The sequence below is a fragment of the Globicephala melas genome, chromosome 4 (assembly GCF_963455315.2).
Source record: "Globicephala melas chromosome 4, mGloMel1.2, whole genome shotgun sequence".
NCBI classification, from domain to species: domain Eukaryota; kingdom Metazoa; phylum Chordata; class Mammalia; order Artiodactyla; family Delphinidae; genus Globicephala; species Globicephala melas.
The window spans coordinates 30,394,414-30,411,496 of NC_083317.1; the positions used below are offsets into that span (position 1 = coordinate 30,394,414).

The 17,083-nt window shown below is 34.2% G+C and overlaps 1 protein-coding gene across 15 annotated transcripts in view; it reads left to right on the forward strand.

Moving 5' to 3' along the window:
• ROBO2 (roundabout guidance receptor 2) overlaps nt 1-17,083 on the forward strand; it is a 1,648,891-nt gene that overhangs the window by 1,109,182 nt on the left and 522,626 nt on the right. For all 15 annotated transcript variants that reach the window (XM_060297904.1, XM_060297910.1, XM_060297901.1 and 12 more), the window contains one exon: nt 14,203-14,529. In XM_060297904.1, the coding sequence (XP_060153887.1) occupies nt 14,203-14,529 (327 nt within the window). The remainder of the gene's footprint in view (nt 1-14,202; nt 14,530-17,083) is intronic.

Here is a 17,083-nt window from a genome sequence, read left to right on the forward strand (position 1 = left end):
GACTTTTAGTATTAGGGACTTGAAGAAAGGTGGAAGTATGTCAGGAAGAAGAGAAGGATGAGGTATGGGACAGGAGAGAGGCGAGGGATCCATTTTGAGAGACACAGAATTTGAGGTTATGAATGAGCATTCCGCAGGCACCTGAAACAAGCCTAGAGCTTTCCTTAACTGGAGATACTAAACTAGAGATTTGGCTCTTGTTGTCATAGAAACGATACCTGACACAGTGAGAGGGAATGAGTCCCCATGCACTGAAGAGAAGAGCTGAGGTCTTAGGACTCCTTAACTATTGAGTCAGAAATTATTTGACTTAATTCAAACTTCTAGTTTAGTATTTTACATGTAACTCAAAGATTTTTTCTTCCTAGTGATAGAAATTGATAACAAAAGTACCCAGTAACAGTGTTCTTTATTTTTTAAATGTCAACAACAGTTTGCATATCTCATACAAAAAAAAACCCAATACAGTTATTATTGCCTCTTTTGAAAGTAGTATACCTACCTGGAATATTAAGCAAACATCATTATACTCTTTTAAAATTCATACACCTTTCATTTTCTTCCAGATTTTCAGTTGTTGCTTTTTTATAAAATCCAACTTGTCAGAGTTTGATGTATTGAGTACTTGACTGTAAAAGCAACTTCCTACATTTAAAAAAATAACCACCCTATTCTAAGCTATTGTTATTCTTGTCTTTCACAATTACGATAACTCTATACTTTTTTATTCCTCTGCCTGTCTTTCCTTCCCTTCAACATAATCCAGAATAATTCTTTGTGTTCCACTTCTTTTGCTTTGCGACAAGAAAGCATTGCATTTTGAGAGTGGCTGGATGGAGGTTAATTCCGTGTCCTTATGGTAATAACCTGGGAAAACCTGGGGATGATCGGTTTCATTTGATCCCTCATCTGATAAGGCTTCAAAGTAAATGAAATGAGTGGAAAATAACACTTTTCATAAGTTCTCTAGAAACTGCAGCCGTTTTTTGAGAGACCCAAGGAATTGAGTCTCTGATGTATTTTAGTGAAACATAATTCAAGCAGAAAAAGATCATTTAAAAATATTTATAGCACTCCCATTTGCTGCTTTTCTCCATCCAGCAGAAAAACAAGCTCGTTTTTCTCTATGCAGACAAGCTCTTTTAACTGAAAACTACACTCAGTATTCCTGTTGCAGCAATGATGTTATCTGGTGGTCATTTCACTCTGAAACAGAAGACATCCCTTGAAAGGAAATTTAAAGTTTTATTAAATCACTAATTTTTTAAAGGCATCAACAGATAGCATAAATAAACAAAAATGAAGAGAAAGTAGATCCCCAAGTGAAAAGTATCCTGATAATTAAGGTAACTCATATTCTTTATCTGCTAGGCTAAAGCTACTCTGATTTTCAGTCTAAATGTAACTAACCATTTGTACGCCTTACGACAGAAGTTATATCAGAATCATTGTGATTTACTAAGTCAATCTTTTTTTCTTAGAGACTAACATAGATTTACATTTATTTATTTATTATTTTAATGCAATGCATAAAGCGAAGGACAAAATGACAACTTTGAAATTTTTCGACAGCATGCTAAAGATTTGAAAACATTCAATTCCAAGCCTAAGAACTGTTTGCAACTGATTAAACATGGCTTCTTTTTCAACCTCTTCTGGGTCAAAATCTTGTTCAAGGTGTTTGTAGTGGAATAAACACTTCAACAGTGAATTTAGGTGCCTATATTGCAAATACCTCCACAGAAATGTGATGCTGTCACTTCCATTCGGTTTGGTCAACTGTGAAAGCTCATTCACTCTGAGCTTGATCGTCAAAGACAAAGCAATAAGTATCAGTTGTATTCAGATACCTTTATAAACCTCCTTTACTCTCCAAGGTATAGGCTTCAGAAAAAGAATTACAACATTGTACAACATCAGTCCATTGTACAACATTAAGAAAAACTAAATACAATATGGCTGTTCCTACTATGCAAGAGAAAATCTTTTCATCTTTGGGATTGCTGTACCCACCTTTGACTTGTCTTTTTATTTTATTTTTTAATCGCAAGAGATCTTAGCCTTATTTTAAGGATACATAATTTCACAGAACTGTAATTTAGAGACTTCAAGGAAGAAATATGTTACTTTAAAAGTGAGAAAATGGTTTTATCACCACCGCTTTAAACTACTGGTAAGGGTTAATTTCAGACAGTGTTCTGATAATACTCCCATTCCTGTTTTTCATTTAACTTCAGTCATGTTATTGTGCCCTCGAAAAGATTCTTTTGATAGTCCTTAATTCTCGTTAAATTTATAATGGAAAAGTCACCAAAAAATAGATCCTTCCCATGTATTAATCACGCAGTGGTTTCAAGATTTACATAAAGAAAAATCATCAGTATTGGTATAACCTATTTCAATAAAATATTTAAGGACACACAAAGAATTATTAAACATTGATATTTGATTAAATTCCAATGAATATAATTTGTAGGTAATTTCTTCAGCATGCCTAGACAGTAATGGCTGGTACTAAAGTCTCACACATCCAATTTGTCATGAACTACAGTAGAAGTATTCTTTAGTTGCTATAGCTCCACGGAAAGAATAGCAAAAGTGATATATTTATTCATGCATTTATATATAATATTGATTAAGCACCTAATATTTTCATCTTTAGAACTTGATAGTGTATGTGACAAACCTAAGGTGCAGAGTTGTTGAAAACATGGAGCCTTTAGGGAAATGTAGGTAAGGTATATTATTCAGAATGACCTTTGATTTGGTAGGTAAGGACAGGCAGTAGTAGAAAATCACAATAGAGAGATAGGCAGAAACTGTATTTTTTTTTTTTTTTTTGCGGTACGCGGGCCTCTCACTGTTGTGGCCTCTCCCGTTGCGGAGCATAGGCTCAGCGACCATGGCTCACGGGCCCAGCTGCTCCGCAGCATGTGGGATCTTCCTGGACCAGGGCACGAACCCGCATCCCCTGCGTCGGCAGGCGGACTCTCAACCACTGCGCCACCAGGGAAGCCTCGACTATATTTTATAGATGGTAGTCTTTAGCTTTATGGGATCACAAATTCCTTTGAGTATAGTGATAGAGGTTATACTAATAAAAGAATTATACATTATAGTAACACTAATAGTAGTGAACATTCACTGAGTGCTTACTGTGTGCTCAGCACATGGAAAAATCTCATGTAGTCTTCACAACAATATTAGGTTGGTACTGCTATGTTTTATAGGTATGGAAACCAAAGTGTGGAGAGGGTAGGAAACTTGCCTGATTTCATACTCCTGTCTCACACTTGGACAAGAGCAATTGCAAGTCAGAGTCTTCTTAAAGACAGAAAATCTATATCAGCTGTCAAAGATCTGCTTTGTTATTTCTTAAAAACGTGCATGCAAACAAAATTTTACCCCCAATATCTGAGATGTCATCCTCTATTCCATGTTTTACCTCTATTCCACATAAGGTAATCCCTGGTTTAAGAACCATATTTAAAAAGATAATGGTGTAACGCAATGCGATTTCATATGTTAGGCCAAATTGCAGTTGGATGTCCGTTGGAAATGAACAAGTCTAAAACCAGTCATTGTGTGTATGACTTGGAGACGATGCAGCTAATACATTTGGCTTATGACAGCTATAATTTTGGGGATAATGACTTAGCCATTATTCTTTAAAGAAAGTTTCTGGATTGTATTAACATTCTCAGTTCTGTTTAAAAAAGCCTTAGTTACTATATAGTAAATGATGTTTGCAATTTTAACTAGGGTTATTGAATCTCAATTTAAATTTATAATAAAACATTTCAGATTAGAGGAAAATATGTCGAGTTTTAGGCAAATTTATCAGAAACTAAATATTTAACAGAGCTTATTAGCACAGGTGTAAAGTATCAGTGCTAGTAGGAATGGTGTTTTCTGACACTGACCCTGGGACCTTTGACTCTGCAGTTACTAAGATTAATGCTACTGCCACAGCATTTTCAGAATATATTGCTTAGGAAGTAGAATAGAAAGCCAAAATGTTATCAGTCCATTAGGAGTTTATGTAAGGAGAATGCCCTTTTCTGGAAACCCATTCATAGTCTCCACCAAATAAATATTGATAGTTTTTAGAAAATTAAACATTATTAAACAATTGAATGAGGTTGGAGATTGTTTCATTGCATCATCTTTTGCAAAGCCAAATGCAATTTTAAAACCACATCAAAATATTATAAATACGACAGTAAGAAGCTAAATTTCAAAGATATCTTCCTGGAATACAGATTGTTTTTGTCACCATAAGGCAAATCTGCATAACCCATGAAAACCTCTGATTTGGTGGCAAATCACTCTTTAAAGAATGACTTCAACCATGGTAAGATGAAGCAAATTGATTTGAAATAGTTTTGGATGAGTGTCCAGGTTAATACGTTGGCTCCGCACTGAATTGTTGGAAAATGAATTTATAAAGTAGGAAATTAATTTTTTATTTCTCAGGAGTAAATCACTACTAAAAACTTACTGGAAACTTAGAGACTGGTGGTTTCGAAATTTCTCTTCAGTTTTATATAGATATTCTCATGTGTTTAACCCCTGTTTTTGATTGCTTTCTGCGACTGGTTTTAACTTGCCCAAACCAGTCCTGCCTTCCGTCTGGATGTGTTCCGTCTGGTGTTCTGTGACCTAGGCCCACCTGCTCACAAGAGGTCAGTGGCTCACTGCACTGGATACAGGCAGCCAGAAAATGAATTACTGTGTTAAGCAATTAAAAACTTATGTAACAAGGGTACTGAATAACATGAGGTGGTGGGGAAACAAAGAGGGAAAATGTGTTCCACTTTCAATATTTTCAGTAATTTCTGCTAAGGATACACTGATAAAGACCTGAAATACAGTTGTGAAATTCAGAGAAAAGTTTTATGAAAGCTGCCTTAGTTACCTTATCCTGAAATAGCAGCTACTCACCCTGAGTAAGGAAGGAAATTTTAATATCTTTGACTAAGATTATATTATAAATAATTGATGGTTTATATTTTAAATAAACAATTTACTTTTAAGATAAGTATCTATGTTTTACCGGTTGGTGTTTGGTTTAAATGATTTGTAGCACCATGTATTTATTGGCAATGTAAGTAAATTTAACAATAAATTTAAGAATAAATTCTTAATTTAGAATTTAAGAATAAATTCTAAGTTACACGAGCTGCTTTTTAAACAAAAGCTTTTAGATCATTGTTAACCTTTGGAGGGTGCTCTAAGAAGGTATTTTGGCAACCACTGCTTTTTGATAGTAGACATAAGACCTATCAAGGGCAAACCTTTCTAATCTCTACTTATATTAAAAGTATGAACATTAATCTATAGTGTATATCTTTAAAAATTTGCTCTGTGGTAATAAATTTAACTTGCTCCCTATTATCTTTTCCTATGGCTATGTCCATTATGATGTGACAGCCATAAAAAGTGTATCATGTTATAAAACGATGAACCTGTAGCAACTTACTCTTCTAGTTGCCTCAGTTTGGGGATGAAGAAATGGTACCATGAGGAAGTTTAGGTAACTTGCTTAAGGTCACACACCTAACAAACAATGCCCAAGGAAAAAAGAAGCCAAACCAAAACAAACAAAAAAACCCAATAACTGAAATCTAGTACTTGGGACTTTCTATTTTAGACTTACCCAAAATATGGGTAAGAAGGAGGAGAGACAGAGAAGAAAAAGTTATCCTGGAAATGGACTCCCAGCTAAGGCAAAGTGTTCTAGTCTCAGCTTTGGGGAAAGAAACTTCAATTATTTGCTTCTCTTTTTCTTTCTCCTTCTCAACTCTAGAATGGGGTTTGGGACAAGAGGGTCTTCTCGTAGCTCAATGTTTTGCCTGTTGGACCTGGAAGACTGTATACATAGGGACGATACTAGATGCCATATTGTACAACTGAAACTTACAGAATTAAGGCTGCCAAGTTTGACAAGAAATGTCTTTAATCTTTGTCATTTTCCTTTCACACCCTTTAGTTTTATGACATTAAAAAGCCAGGTAGCACCAAAATAAGGATTAATCTCCAAAATATACAAATAGCTCATGCAGCTCAATATCAAAAAAAAAAATCAAAAATGGGCAGAAGATCTAAATAGATGTGTCTCCAAAGAAGCCATACAGATGGCCAAAAAGCACATGAAAGATGCTCAACATCACTAATTATTACAGAAATGCAAATCAAAACTGCAGTGAGATATCACCTCACACCAGTCAGAATGGCCATCATCAAAAAATCTACAAACAATAAATTCTGGAGATGGTGTGGAGAAAAGGGAACCCTCCTACACTCTTGGTGGGAATGTAAATTGGTATAGCCACTATGGAGAACAGTATGGACGTTCCTTAAAAAACAAAAAATAGAACTACCGTATAACCCAGCGGTCCTACTCCTGGGCATAACCCAGAGTAAACCATAATTCAAAAAGATACATGCACCCCAATGTTCATTGCAACACTACAATAGCCAAGACATAGAGGCAACCTAAATGTTCATCAACAGACGAATAGATAAAGAAGATGCGGTACATAGATATAATGGAATATTACTAAGTCATAAAAAGAAACAAAATTGGGTCATTTGTAGAGCTGTGGATAGACCTAGAGATTATCATACTGAGTGAAGTAAGTCAGACACAGAAATACAAATGTCATATGATATTGCTTATATGTGGAATCTAAAAATAGGGTACAGATGAATTTATTTACAAAACAGAAGTAGAGTCACGGATGTAGAAAACAATCTTATGGTCACTAGGGGATGGGGAGTGGATAAATTGGGAGATTGCGACTGACATATATACACTACTATGTATAAAATAGATAACTCTTAAGAGCCTGCTGTATAGCACAGTGAACTCTACTCAGTACTCAGTAATGGCCTACGTGGGAAAAGAATCTAAAAAAAAAAGCCATTTAGAATTTTTGTAATAAGTAGTATTTCAGGCCTCAATTTAATTTTGATGTCCTCTCTAATTTAAACTTATTTTTAACACTGCTGTGCTTCCAGAAGAAATGAGAATCTTACAAATGTATTTAGTTCATTGCTAAATTAGATCATCTCCTGAGAGAATTTCAGTAAGGTTCAAATGGATAAAACAGTCTTTGTGTTTTCCAAACATTAGCTTTCTCACCACATCTTATCGCATCATAGGACTCCTAGGAAAAAGAAGTTTCTTGTATCCCTCTTCTATTTCCCCCACTGATAAGGGAAGTACACTGGAACTTAATCATTATGAAGAATTCAAGGATGGAACAGTTCTAAGGACAGACTTGATGGAATTATTAATTAACTCCATTGCATTACAAATTACATTAGCTCACTAATAAATGTGGACAGCATTAGTAGTGGCACTGAGATATGTTTCTTTCTATGGAGAAATTTTGAATAGGATTTATTCTGGTAAAATGGAAAGCAGTAACGGCTTTAATCCTTTTGAAATCTAGTGTAAAGCAATCAGCATGGTCTAGCTAAAATTTACCATGCAGAAAAAATTAATACAAGAATGACCTCAAAAAGGAGAAACTTGTCAGTGTGATTCGTTTTAAGGGGCAAATTTTGGAAGGAATATATATATATATATTTTTTTTTTTTTTTTTTTTTTGCGGTACGCGGGCCTCTCACTGTTGTGGCCTCTCCCGTTGCGGAGCACAGGCTCCGGACGTGCAGGCTCAGTGGCCATGGCTCACGGGCCCAGCCGCTCCGCGGCATGTGGGATCTTCCCGGACCGGGGCACGAACCCGCATCCCCTGCATCGGCAGGCGGACTCTCAACCACTGCGCCACCAGGGAAGCCCTGGAAAGAATATTTGTAATAGATTATAGACGGGAAATATCAGGTACACTGGATGCTTACCACATGTCCTGGTGATCTATATATATGATTTCTTTTAATCATCTAAACCAACTCTTGAGATATTGGTGGTCTGATTTGTACCTGGTAAAAGTGAGGCATAAATATTTGCTGGTCAGTAACTCATTCCTTTATTCCTACCACACCACCTCTTTTTTGTGATGGGTCATCCAGCCTTCACTTTTTCATGTTGCACTAGGTACCTCTCGAACTGGGGGAGGGATAACTTCAGGAAGAATCTCTGGTCACACTCAGATCTGGAGTAATCATAGAATATCTCGCTGGCTTTATTTTACTAAATTTTTTGGAAAATATTTTGTTAAAACAAACATACTTATTATGAACTAGGACACAATGTATATTACATACGTTTTTAAGAAAAAGAAAAACAGACACTGCATAGAAATTTTGCTGGAGGGAAAATTCAGAGAAGTTTGAAATGTGTTGCTTAGCTAGATATGCTATCTAGTATGTGAATGAAAAATAAAGCTTAGTCCAAGGAAATATTATATTCCAACTGAATAAGGAGACAGAAGAAGTTTACTTTCAAATATGTGAAATGAAATCAACAGGTGTTCTCAGTGCTTTATCCTCCTTTATTATATTATGTAATTGAAATCACTTCTGAAAACAGCAGTTCTGTAGCACTCACTGCAAATGAGTGGTTATTGACTAAATAAAACTAAATTTAAATATATTCACAAATTATGATTTTATACTTCACCTCCAATTCTTTAAAGTTTCAAGCACTAATAAACCATTCAATTTGTTTTTTATTAAATATTTTACTAAAATCATTACAAAATCATTGTTTGAGAGTCTCTGAGAAGCGGAAATAATCCATTATGTAAATTTGGGTGCTTAGAACATTATTCAAAGATGCATCTTCATTCAGCTCACTAATTTGGTATTTCTGTGGCATGCTTACATCTAGCCAGATATAAGTGCATGCCCTTCTCCTGGTAGGCATGCTATAACTGCAGCTTCTTAGATCCTTCCACTTGTAACTTCTGATGCATTCTGTTCAATGTGGAACCAAGAATCTTCATTAAAAAAAATATCCCAGGTGATTTTGATGCCGGTACTTTAAGAATCACACTTGGAAAAAACAAGGAAGATGTCTTCTGATTTTATTACGACTAGAGGCATTAAATTGACTTATTTTATTGAAATCAATTTTAGAAGGGGTTTTGTAATTAGTCTCATTGTAGTGTGCATTCTTTACTTAAGCTTCCAGCATTTTCAGAAGCCTAGTACATTTTGGATGAAAGGCCTTGAGTTCTAATTCTGCCTCTACTAGCTGTTCAGTTATGGACAAATCACTTGACTGTTTTATAGCTTACTTTCTTGGACAGTAAAAATAAACATTTGGATATTCACCTATAGTACCCTATGACTAATTTACATTGTTTCTTTATAATAGCTAAAGACAGTTGAATAAAATGTTTTAGATTAAACTTGACTATTTTATTGCACAATTCATAATTGAGATATAAAATAATGTCCAGACTTGCTATTAGCTGCAAGCAAAGTTAGAATTGCAGATAGTAATTCTGATACAGTGCTTAGCGCATCTGACCAAATAGAGATCCTGAATATTTCCCATTGCATGAGCAAAATATTATTTTCCTGCTGTTGACATATTTTTTCATCTGAAATCTGGAGAAAAAAGTTCTGTGGTCCTATATAAAAAAATAAACAAATAAACTAAAGTTATTAATGGAAATTGATAAACAGGTGCTCTAAAGCAGAATTGGCAGACTTTTTCTGCAGAGGATCAGATTACAGTATTTCAAGCTTTGTGGACAATATACAGTCTCATTCTTCCTTCACCTTCTGCTTCTTTTATTCTTCTTCCTCCTCTTTTTTTAACAACATGCTAAAAATGTTAAACCATCCTTAGCTCAAGGTTATACTAAAACTGTTTAAAGCAGTGCTTCTCAAACTTTAATGCACATATGCATTGCCAGGGAATCTTGTTAAGATGCGGATTCTGATTCTGTAGGTCTGGGGTTGGGCTGGGGACCCTGTATTTCTTCTTTGCCCTTGGATATCAAAGCTTTTGAAGTTAAACTGTTTCATGTCTTTTCACGTGATGAACAGCCCCCTCTACTGTTGGGTTTTGAATCCCCAGTGACTTTGGCTGACAACTCAGCTATCTTTTTTGTTTTTGTTTTTTAACCAAATAATGGGGTTGTTTTGATCCTAGTACTTTAGTGGCCCTTCATAATTTTAAAGCCTCAGACCTCTTTGGAAATTTGATGAAGTCTGTAGCCCCTCTTGCTACTACTCCCTCCTGTCCACACAAGAATACCCATTTTTATACACAATTTCGAAGAATTCACGAACCTGTCTAAGGCTTACCCATCTTAAGGGTCACTGCTATAGTTGTGTAATGTCTGAATTTAAGGGAGTTCTAAATTAATTCCCTCACTTTTAATAACATCTTAAAATTTAGATTGCAGCTATGTTTTTGCATATCTCCATATCATTCTCTCTATCTGTCTACCTTACCTATATGACTATCAATCGTCTATCTGACTGGTACAACCTTTTAACTTTATTTTATGCCCTATTGGCCACTGCTGGCCTGATGATTACATTTAAACTTAAAACTATGAATGAGGAAAATAACCTAACTATTGGTCAGAATGAACGTGAATTGTTACAATGCCTTGTATTAAATTTGTTCACAGTGCCTTTACTTATGACTTTTAAAAAACTACTTTATTGACATTAATTCATACATACTTTACTCATTTAAAGTGTACAATATAATAGTTTTTATTATTTTCATGGAGTTGTACAACCATCACCATAAATAATTTTAGAATATTTTCATCACCCCCAAAAGATTCTCCAGTCCCCCTTCACCTCTCACCCCCATTACCTACCCTAGACAACTGAAAATCTATTTTTTTGTCTATGAATTTAACTATTCTGGACATTTCTATGTAAGTGGAATCATGTTGTGACTAGCTTCTTTCACTTAGCATAATATTTTCAGTGTTCACTTATGTTATAGTGTGTATCGGTGCTTCATTCGTTTTTATTGCTGAATAATATTCCATTATGTGGATATATAACATTCATTTATGCATTCATCAGTTAATGGACATTTGGGTTCTTTCCATTTAAAAAAAAATATTATGAATAATGCTGCTATCAATGTTACAGTTTTTGTGGGGACATAAGATTTCATTCCTCTTGGATATATACCAGGCAGTGGAATCGCTGGGTCATATGTTAATTCCAAAACTTTTTGAGGAACTCCAGATAGTTTTCCAAAGTGGCTGTACCATTTTACATTCCCACCAGCAATGTATGAGGCTCTCAATTTTTCAACGTCCCAGACAATACTTGTTATTTCACACTTTTTGGATTATTGCCATCCTAGTGGATGAGAAGTATATCTCGTGGTCTTGATTTGCATTGTCCTGATAGCTAATGATGTTGAGAAGCTTTTCATGTGCTTACTGACCTTTTGTCTAACTTTTTTGGATAAATGTCTATTCAAATCCTTGGCCCATTTTTAAATTCAGTTATTTGTACTTTTATTTAGTTGTAAGGGTTCTTTATATGTTCTAGATATAAGTCCTCTATCAGATATATGATTTGCAATTTTTTTCTGATTCTGTGGGTTGTTTTTCCTTTTGTAATGTTTTTTTCAAGAACAAATATATTTCTTGCATGTGATTTTGGTGTCATATTCATGAAGGTTTTGACTAACTCAAGATCATAAAAATATGCTCCTGTAATTTCTTTTAATTGTTTGATAATTTTACCTCTTACATTTAGGTTGTAGATATTCTTTTGAATTTTTTATAACAGCGGAGTAAAACTACTACAAGAATATCCAAATGCAACAGCACTAGGATAGTTTACATATGTTATAGTCATAAGTGAGTAAAATTCTCTGAGTGCTATTGGACATGTTAGATTCTAAATCTTATTGCTAAATAGTGTAGATGTTTTGCATCTAATTCTCTTATTAGTCTATTATTTTATATTTTATTTAATAAGTGTTAGTGTATTTCAGGTCCTGTTCAGGCCTTATTCAGGCCAAACTGCCTAATAAGGCAGAGAACTTTTTGATGTAGAAAATAGCACTCTAAAAACATGGACAGTTAACTTGCTTAGTTTTAATAATAGAACAACTTTGGCATTAGGGAGAATGTAGATGATTGCATATGGGAGATTAGAGAAGAGCAAGGAAGGTATCCAAACAAGAGGATTGTGGCTACCGTATGTCTGTTACATGAAAAGTGACATATAACTCTTGGTGTATTTTAGTATCAGTTTCTATGGCTATGTGTCCAGACCTTTACATTTGGGAATATGCTACTGATTTGCAAGTTATGATTAGTTATTCATATTTAAGTACTTGGGATCTCATTTATTACTTTTTAAAGTAATTCTTACTTTTTATATTCTATAAGTTCCTCATTTGTGTTAGGGCCTCAGTACTTACAATATATAACCTTCTTTATTACTGTGATGCAGGTTGTGGTTTTCTGTCCATATTTAAATGCTTTGGGTCTCTTTAGTTCTTTTCTTAAAATTTTGACCTGTGTAGTGTAAATTACTCTTGCTTTAGGTACCTAGCACTTGTAATGTATAAGTTCCTTCTTGCATCTGATGAGCTAACAAATGGTAATCAGCAACCTTTAAAAGTTAATCCTCTTCAGAAAAGGTTCATTCACTACCAAATTAAATTCCCTTTATTAAATTCAAATAGAAATTTTAAATTAATATTGAAAGTTAACTGGAATAACATTGATGAGTAAATATTACTTCTGTTTATTGAACAGAAATGTGCCAATATTGGGTGATTGGTTGGAAAATTGTAAGAGCTTTTAAAAGCTCGTATGTAGATTATCATTATGTCTCCAGACAGAGTTCTCTCAGCCGTCTCCTTTAGAATTATTTGCAGCAGCTGGTAGGACCTTTCCACAAATAATGGCTTCTGACACTTCATAAATTAAAATATTCAAAACAGTACATTATGCAAAATTTTCATCTTAAAATACCAAACAGGTCCTTCTCTTCCTATTTCTTCTAACTTTTAATGGCCCCATTTTCATTGTAGCCACAGGAAAGTTATTGGTACCTGTCACTCTTCCTTACTGTATGGAATACCAAATTCTGTCAAGTGTTTATTTTACTGTATAACTTATATCTTCCTTCTTTTTTCTACCTTAAGTGTTTCAAGGTCAGGTTCTTTTTATTGTTCTCTGGGATATAGAGGTAACTCTCACCTGTCTTTTTTGCCTCCATCACTATCTATCTTTTACTGTACAGACCAAAAGAACCTTTCTAATACACAGATGGTCATATCACTGCTCCCTCAAAATCAGTTAGCCATATGGAATAAAAGTCACACTCCTTAGCGTGGTATTTTAAGCCCTTTTGTCTCCGGCTATAAGACTGCTTTTTACCCTCACCTGCCATGTTAACTTCCTCCCTGATTATGAAATGTTTTATACATGTATTGTCATTTCTCTGTCCTTTTGCTCATGCTATTTCTTCATTCTGAATGTCTTTCTCCTTCTGTTGACATATTATTTTCATTCTTTACAACTCAATTTAAATGCTACCTTTTTTGGGGAAGCCTCTCACTGTGCTCTAGTTAGAGTTGACATTACTTTTCTCCCGATCTTTTCCTGTAATACATTTCTTGGACCTCCGTGCAACACTTATTTCAACATAGTGATTTAACCTGAGTTCCTCAGTCAGACATACCTGGATTCAAATCCTGCCTCTACTGCTTACTTCTTCCACAGTCCTGGACAATATATGTCATTAAACTTCTTCCTCATCTGTTAAATTGAGTTACTATTTGTACATAATGTTCGGGTCTTTTTTTGTGTTGACTCTGATAGCACAGTGCCAGCATGATAAACGTTTTCTATATGTGTATTTTAGGCACTTGGCTTTCTCCCCTAGTACACTTGTAAGCACTTGGCTTTCTCCCCTAGTACATAGTAAGCACTTTGAAGACAGGAAATTAACCTTACTCATCTTAGTACCCATTGCAACTTACTGGTTCCAAAAGAAAATTTCATGCTTATTTTTATTTGTCCTGACTCATGGAACATGTTAAAACTAACTCATTAGAATTAACGTATTAATTTACTGCTATATTGTCTTGTTCCAAAAGGGACTTGGAATGACTTACGAGATGCATAAAGAACAAAAGACTGAAACATAAATAAAATAGTAGTAAGTGCAGTTTGAATGATTGAATAGTTTAATTTTATCAGTGTGAACCTAAGTGAAAAAAAAGCTATAGATAAGGAATGTTAAAGCTTGTCTTCATTCTGTCACATTTTGTAGGATCTCGTCTTCGCCAGGAAGACTTTCCCCCGAGGATTGTGGAGCACCCTTCCGATGTCATTGTCTCTAAGGGAGAGCCCACCACGTTGAACTGCAAGGCCGAGGGCCGGCCAACGCCCACCATTGAGTGGTACAAGGATGGCGAGCGGGTGGAGACTGACAAGGATGATCCCCGGTCCCACAGGATGCTTCTGCCCAGCGGTTCCTTATTCTTCTTGCGCATTGTGCATGGGCGCAGAAGTAAACCTGATGAAGGAAGCTACGTGTGTGTTGCAAGGAACTATCTTGGTGAAGCAGTGAGTCGAAATGCATCTCTGGAAGTGGCATGTAAGTAAACGTAATGAATCTCATAAATGGCATGCGCTTTTACTTTGATTTTTTTTTAATAAGCTTTGATTTGTTCTCATAGATGCTTAATACCTATAGAATACAACAATCAATACTCTCTGCATAATTTTACTTTGCCTTCTGCAAAGAAGGCTTGTCAAAATAATGTATAGCCAAGGTGTTGCAGTAAATTTATTTATATTGAAGCAATGTGGGTATTATGATATTATATTAAAGCAAGGCGGCGATGATGCTGGTCGTATTTAAAATTTGAATTATTAATGAGAGATATAATAAAATATTAAGGTTGGCGATGTTAAAATAAAAAGTTTATGTGTAACATGGGATCAAATATAAGGTATAAATTCAATATTGTACCTATTCCTGTTACTTATTTATATATAACTAATATATTATATATACATGTATATATTTTTAAATCTAACTTTTATTGGGCAACTTTGAAAAGAATATACTCTTTAGGTTATATTAACTCTTTTACTTCCAGGTTAAATTCAGGGATCATTACCCTAGGCATGCAGGGGAAAATATACCAACAACAGCAACTATATTTTTTTATCAAAAAATTCATCAGAGAAGAGAACTGATTTCTGTTTAGGGACAAAGTGTGCATATAGAGGAAGGTCTTGCTCAGTTTTGGTAATCAGCAGTACCTAAGGATTTGTCCTGCCCTTGCCACTTAAAAATATATTTATTTATTAATCAGGTAGCCCAAATAGCACTAGTAAATCAAGGCATCAAGGCTTTGCATCTATTTGATCATTGAGTCCATAACTTTGTTTTTCTGGATGGTTTTCCAGAACAAATTTCAAAATATGTTAGATTTGTTTTCTGGTTTATAAGTGAGGATTTGGTGTCATAATTATTTTGGTATTCTCTATTTTGAAGGAATACTTTATCAAGAATTATTTGTGAATAAGATGGCAATAACTGAGCTTAAAAAAAGTTTGTGCTCTTCAACTTTCTGCTTGTACCAGTAGGTGTTCATACGTAAGAGAATTGAAATAGTTCAGGATGCATGAGTCTTTTTTTTATAGCTGGGATGAGAGTGCCGGATAATAGTTCATGGTCTATGTCTGCAATTAACTTTGATACTTATACTCACATGCTATATGGTATCACACTAAATTATAAAACTTGTGTATATGTGTATTGAAATTCTCACAGTGTATCATTACCTTTATACATGAAAACATCTTTTAGTAACAAAATCATACAATTTCTTATTCAGCTATCACAATGAAAGCTTTTGCTTTTACGCATCCAGTCTTTTGATTTATGCTTTTGTACCAAGAAATCTGGAACCCAGTCCATGCTTGAAATATGTAAGTCCAATAGGAAAAAACTACAGGAATCCTAAAACCCAAATTTTTAAATCAATGAGCTTTGAGAAATTTATTATGTGAAGTACTTTGAGATATAAGCATTAGAACTTTTGCTAGCAATGCCATTTTGCGCCAGTTGCTAGGTAATTTCATTTTTATAACTTACTTCAAAAAGCAGTTAGATTAAATGCAGTTTAGTGAGATTTGAAATATATACACAGAACCTCAAGAATACAAATATTGCTGTCCATTTTTATTTTGAAATATCTTATTTCTGGAACATTTCAAATATACTGAAATATTTCAATGTCAATTCGATTGATTGTTTTCCCCACCAGATCCCTTTACAGTAAATATAACATGCATTATTCTTTCTTTTTATAGATAAAATGAAACCCATGATGGTTAGGTGACCAAGACTAAGGCAATAAATTAATGGGGAATTCAAGATCAGACCATGATTGTTCCAATTTTTAGTTTGAGAGAATTGTACCATATTTCGAAAAACGCTCAAATGAAACCAGGCTCATCTTATATAAATAAAAATAAAGAACTTTTAATTAAAAGTTTTTCTTCTATCCACTCAGCAGCAAATAACTTTTTTTATTTTTTAAATTGAGGTATAGTTGTTGTATAATATTATATCCGTTTCAAGTACACAACCTAGTGATTCACAATTTTTAAAGGTTAAATTCCATTTATAGTTATTATAAAATATTGGCTAAATTCCCTGTGTTGTACTATATATATCTTTGTAGCTTATTTATTTTAAGCAAATAACTATTTTTAATCCTTCACTAACTTTCTTCTCAATATTAAAGTTTATCTAAATTGGCCAGTCATTTTATTGTTAGACAGCTATAAACTTATCTTTATTCTGCTCCTTAGCATTGTTAAAATTGCTCCCAACACACATGTATCTTGTACTTTGATTTAACATAAAGGATTTCTCTCTTTCTTAATTGCATCATTAATAATTAATCAAACTGTTTTAGAGGGAAAATTTTAAACCACAATTTTTTTTCAATGTACTATGACAGTTACATTTTTCTTTATTTTTAAATCAGTGAGCTTTGAGAAATGCTAAAAAAATACTTCTGACCTAGAGAGGAAAACAAGAAGAGTTCTAAATTGGATTTAGCTAGTGAATAAAATTCTTTCTTCTAATGCCCTGTCAACAGTTCATGCCATTTGAGGCAACAGAAGAT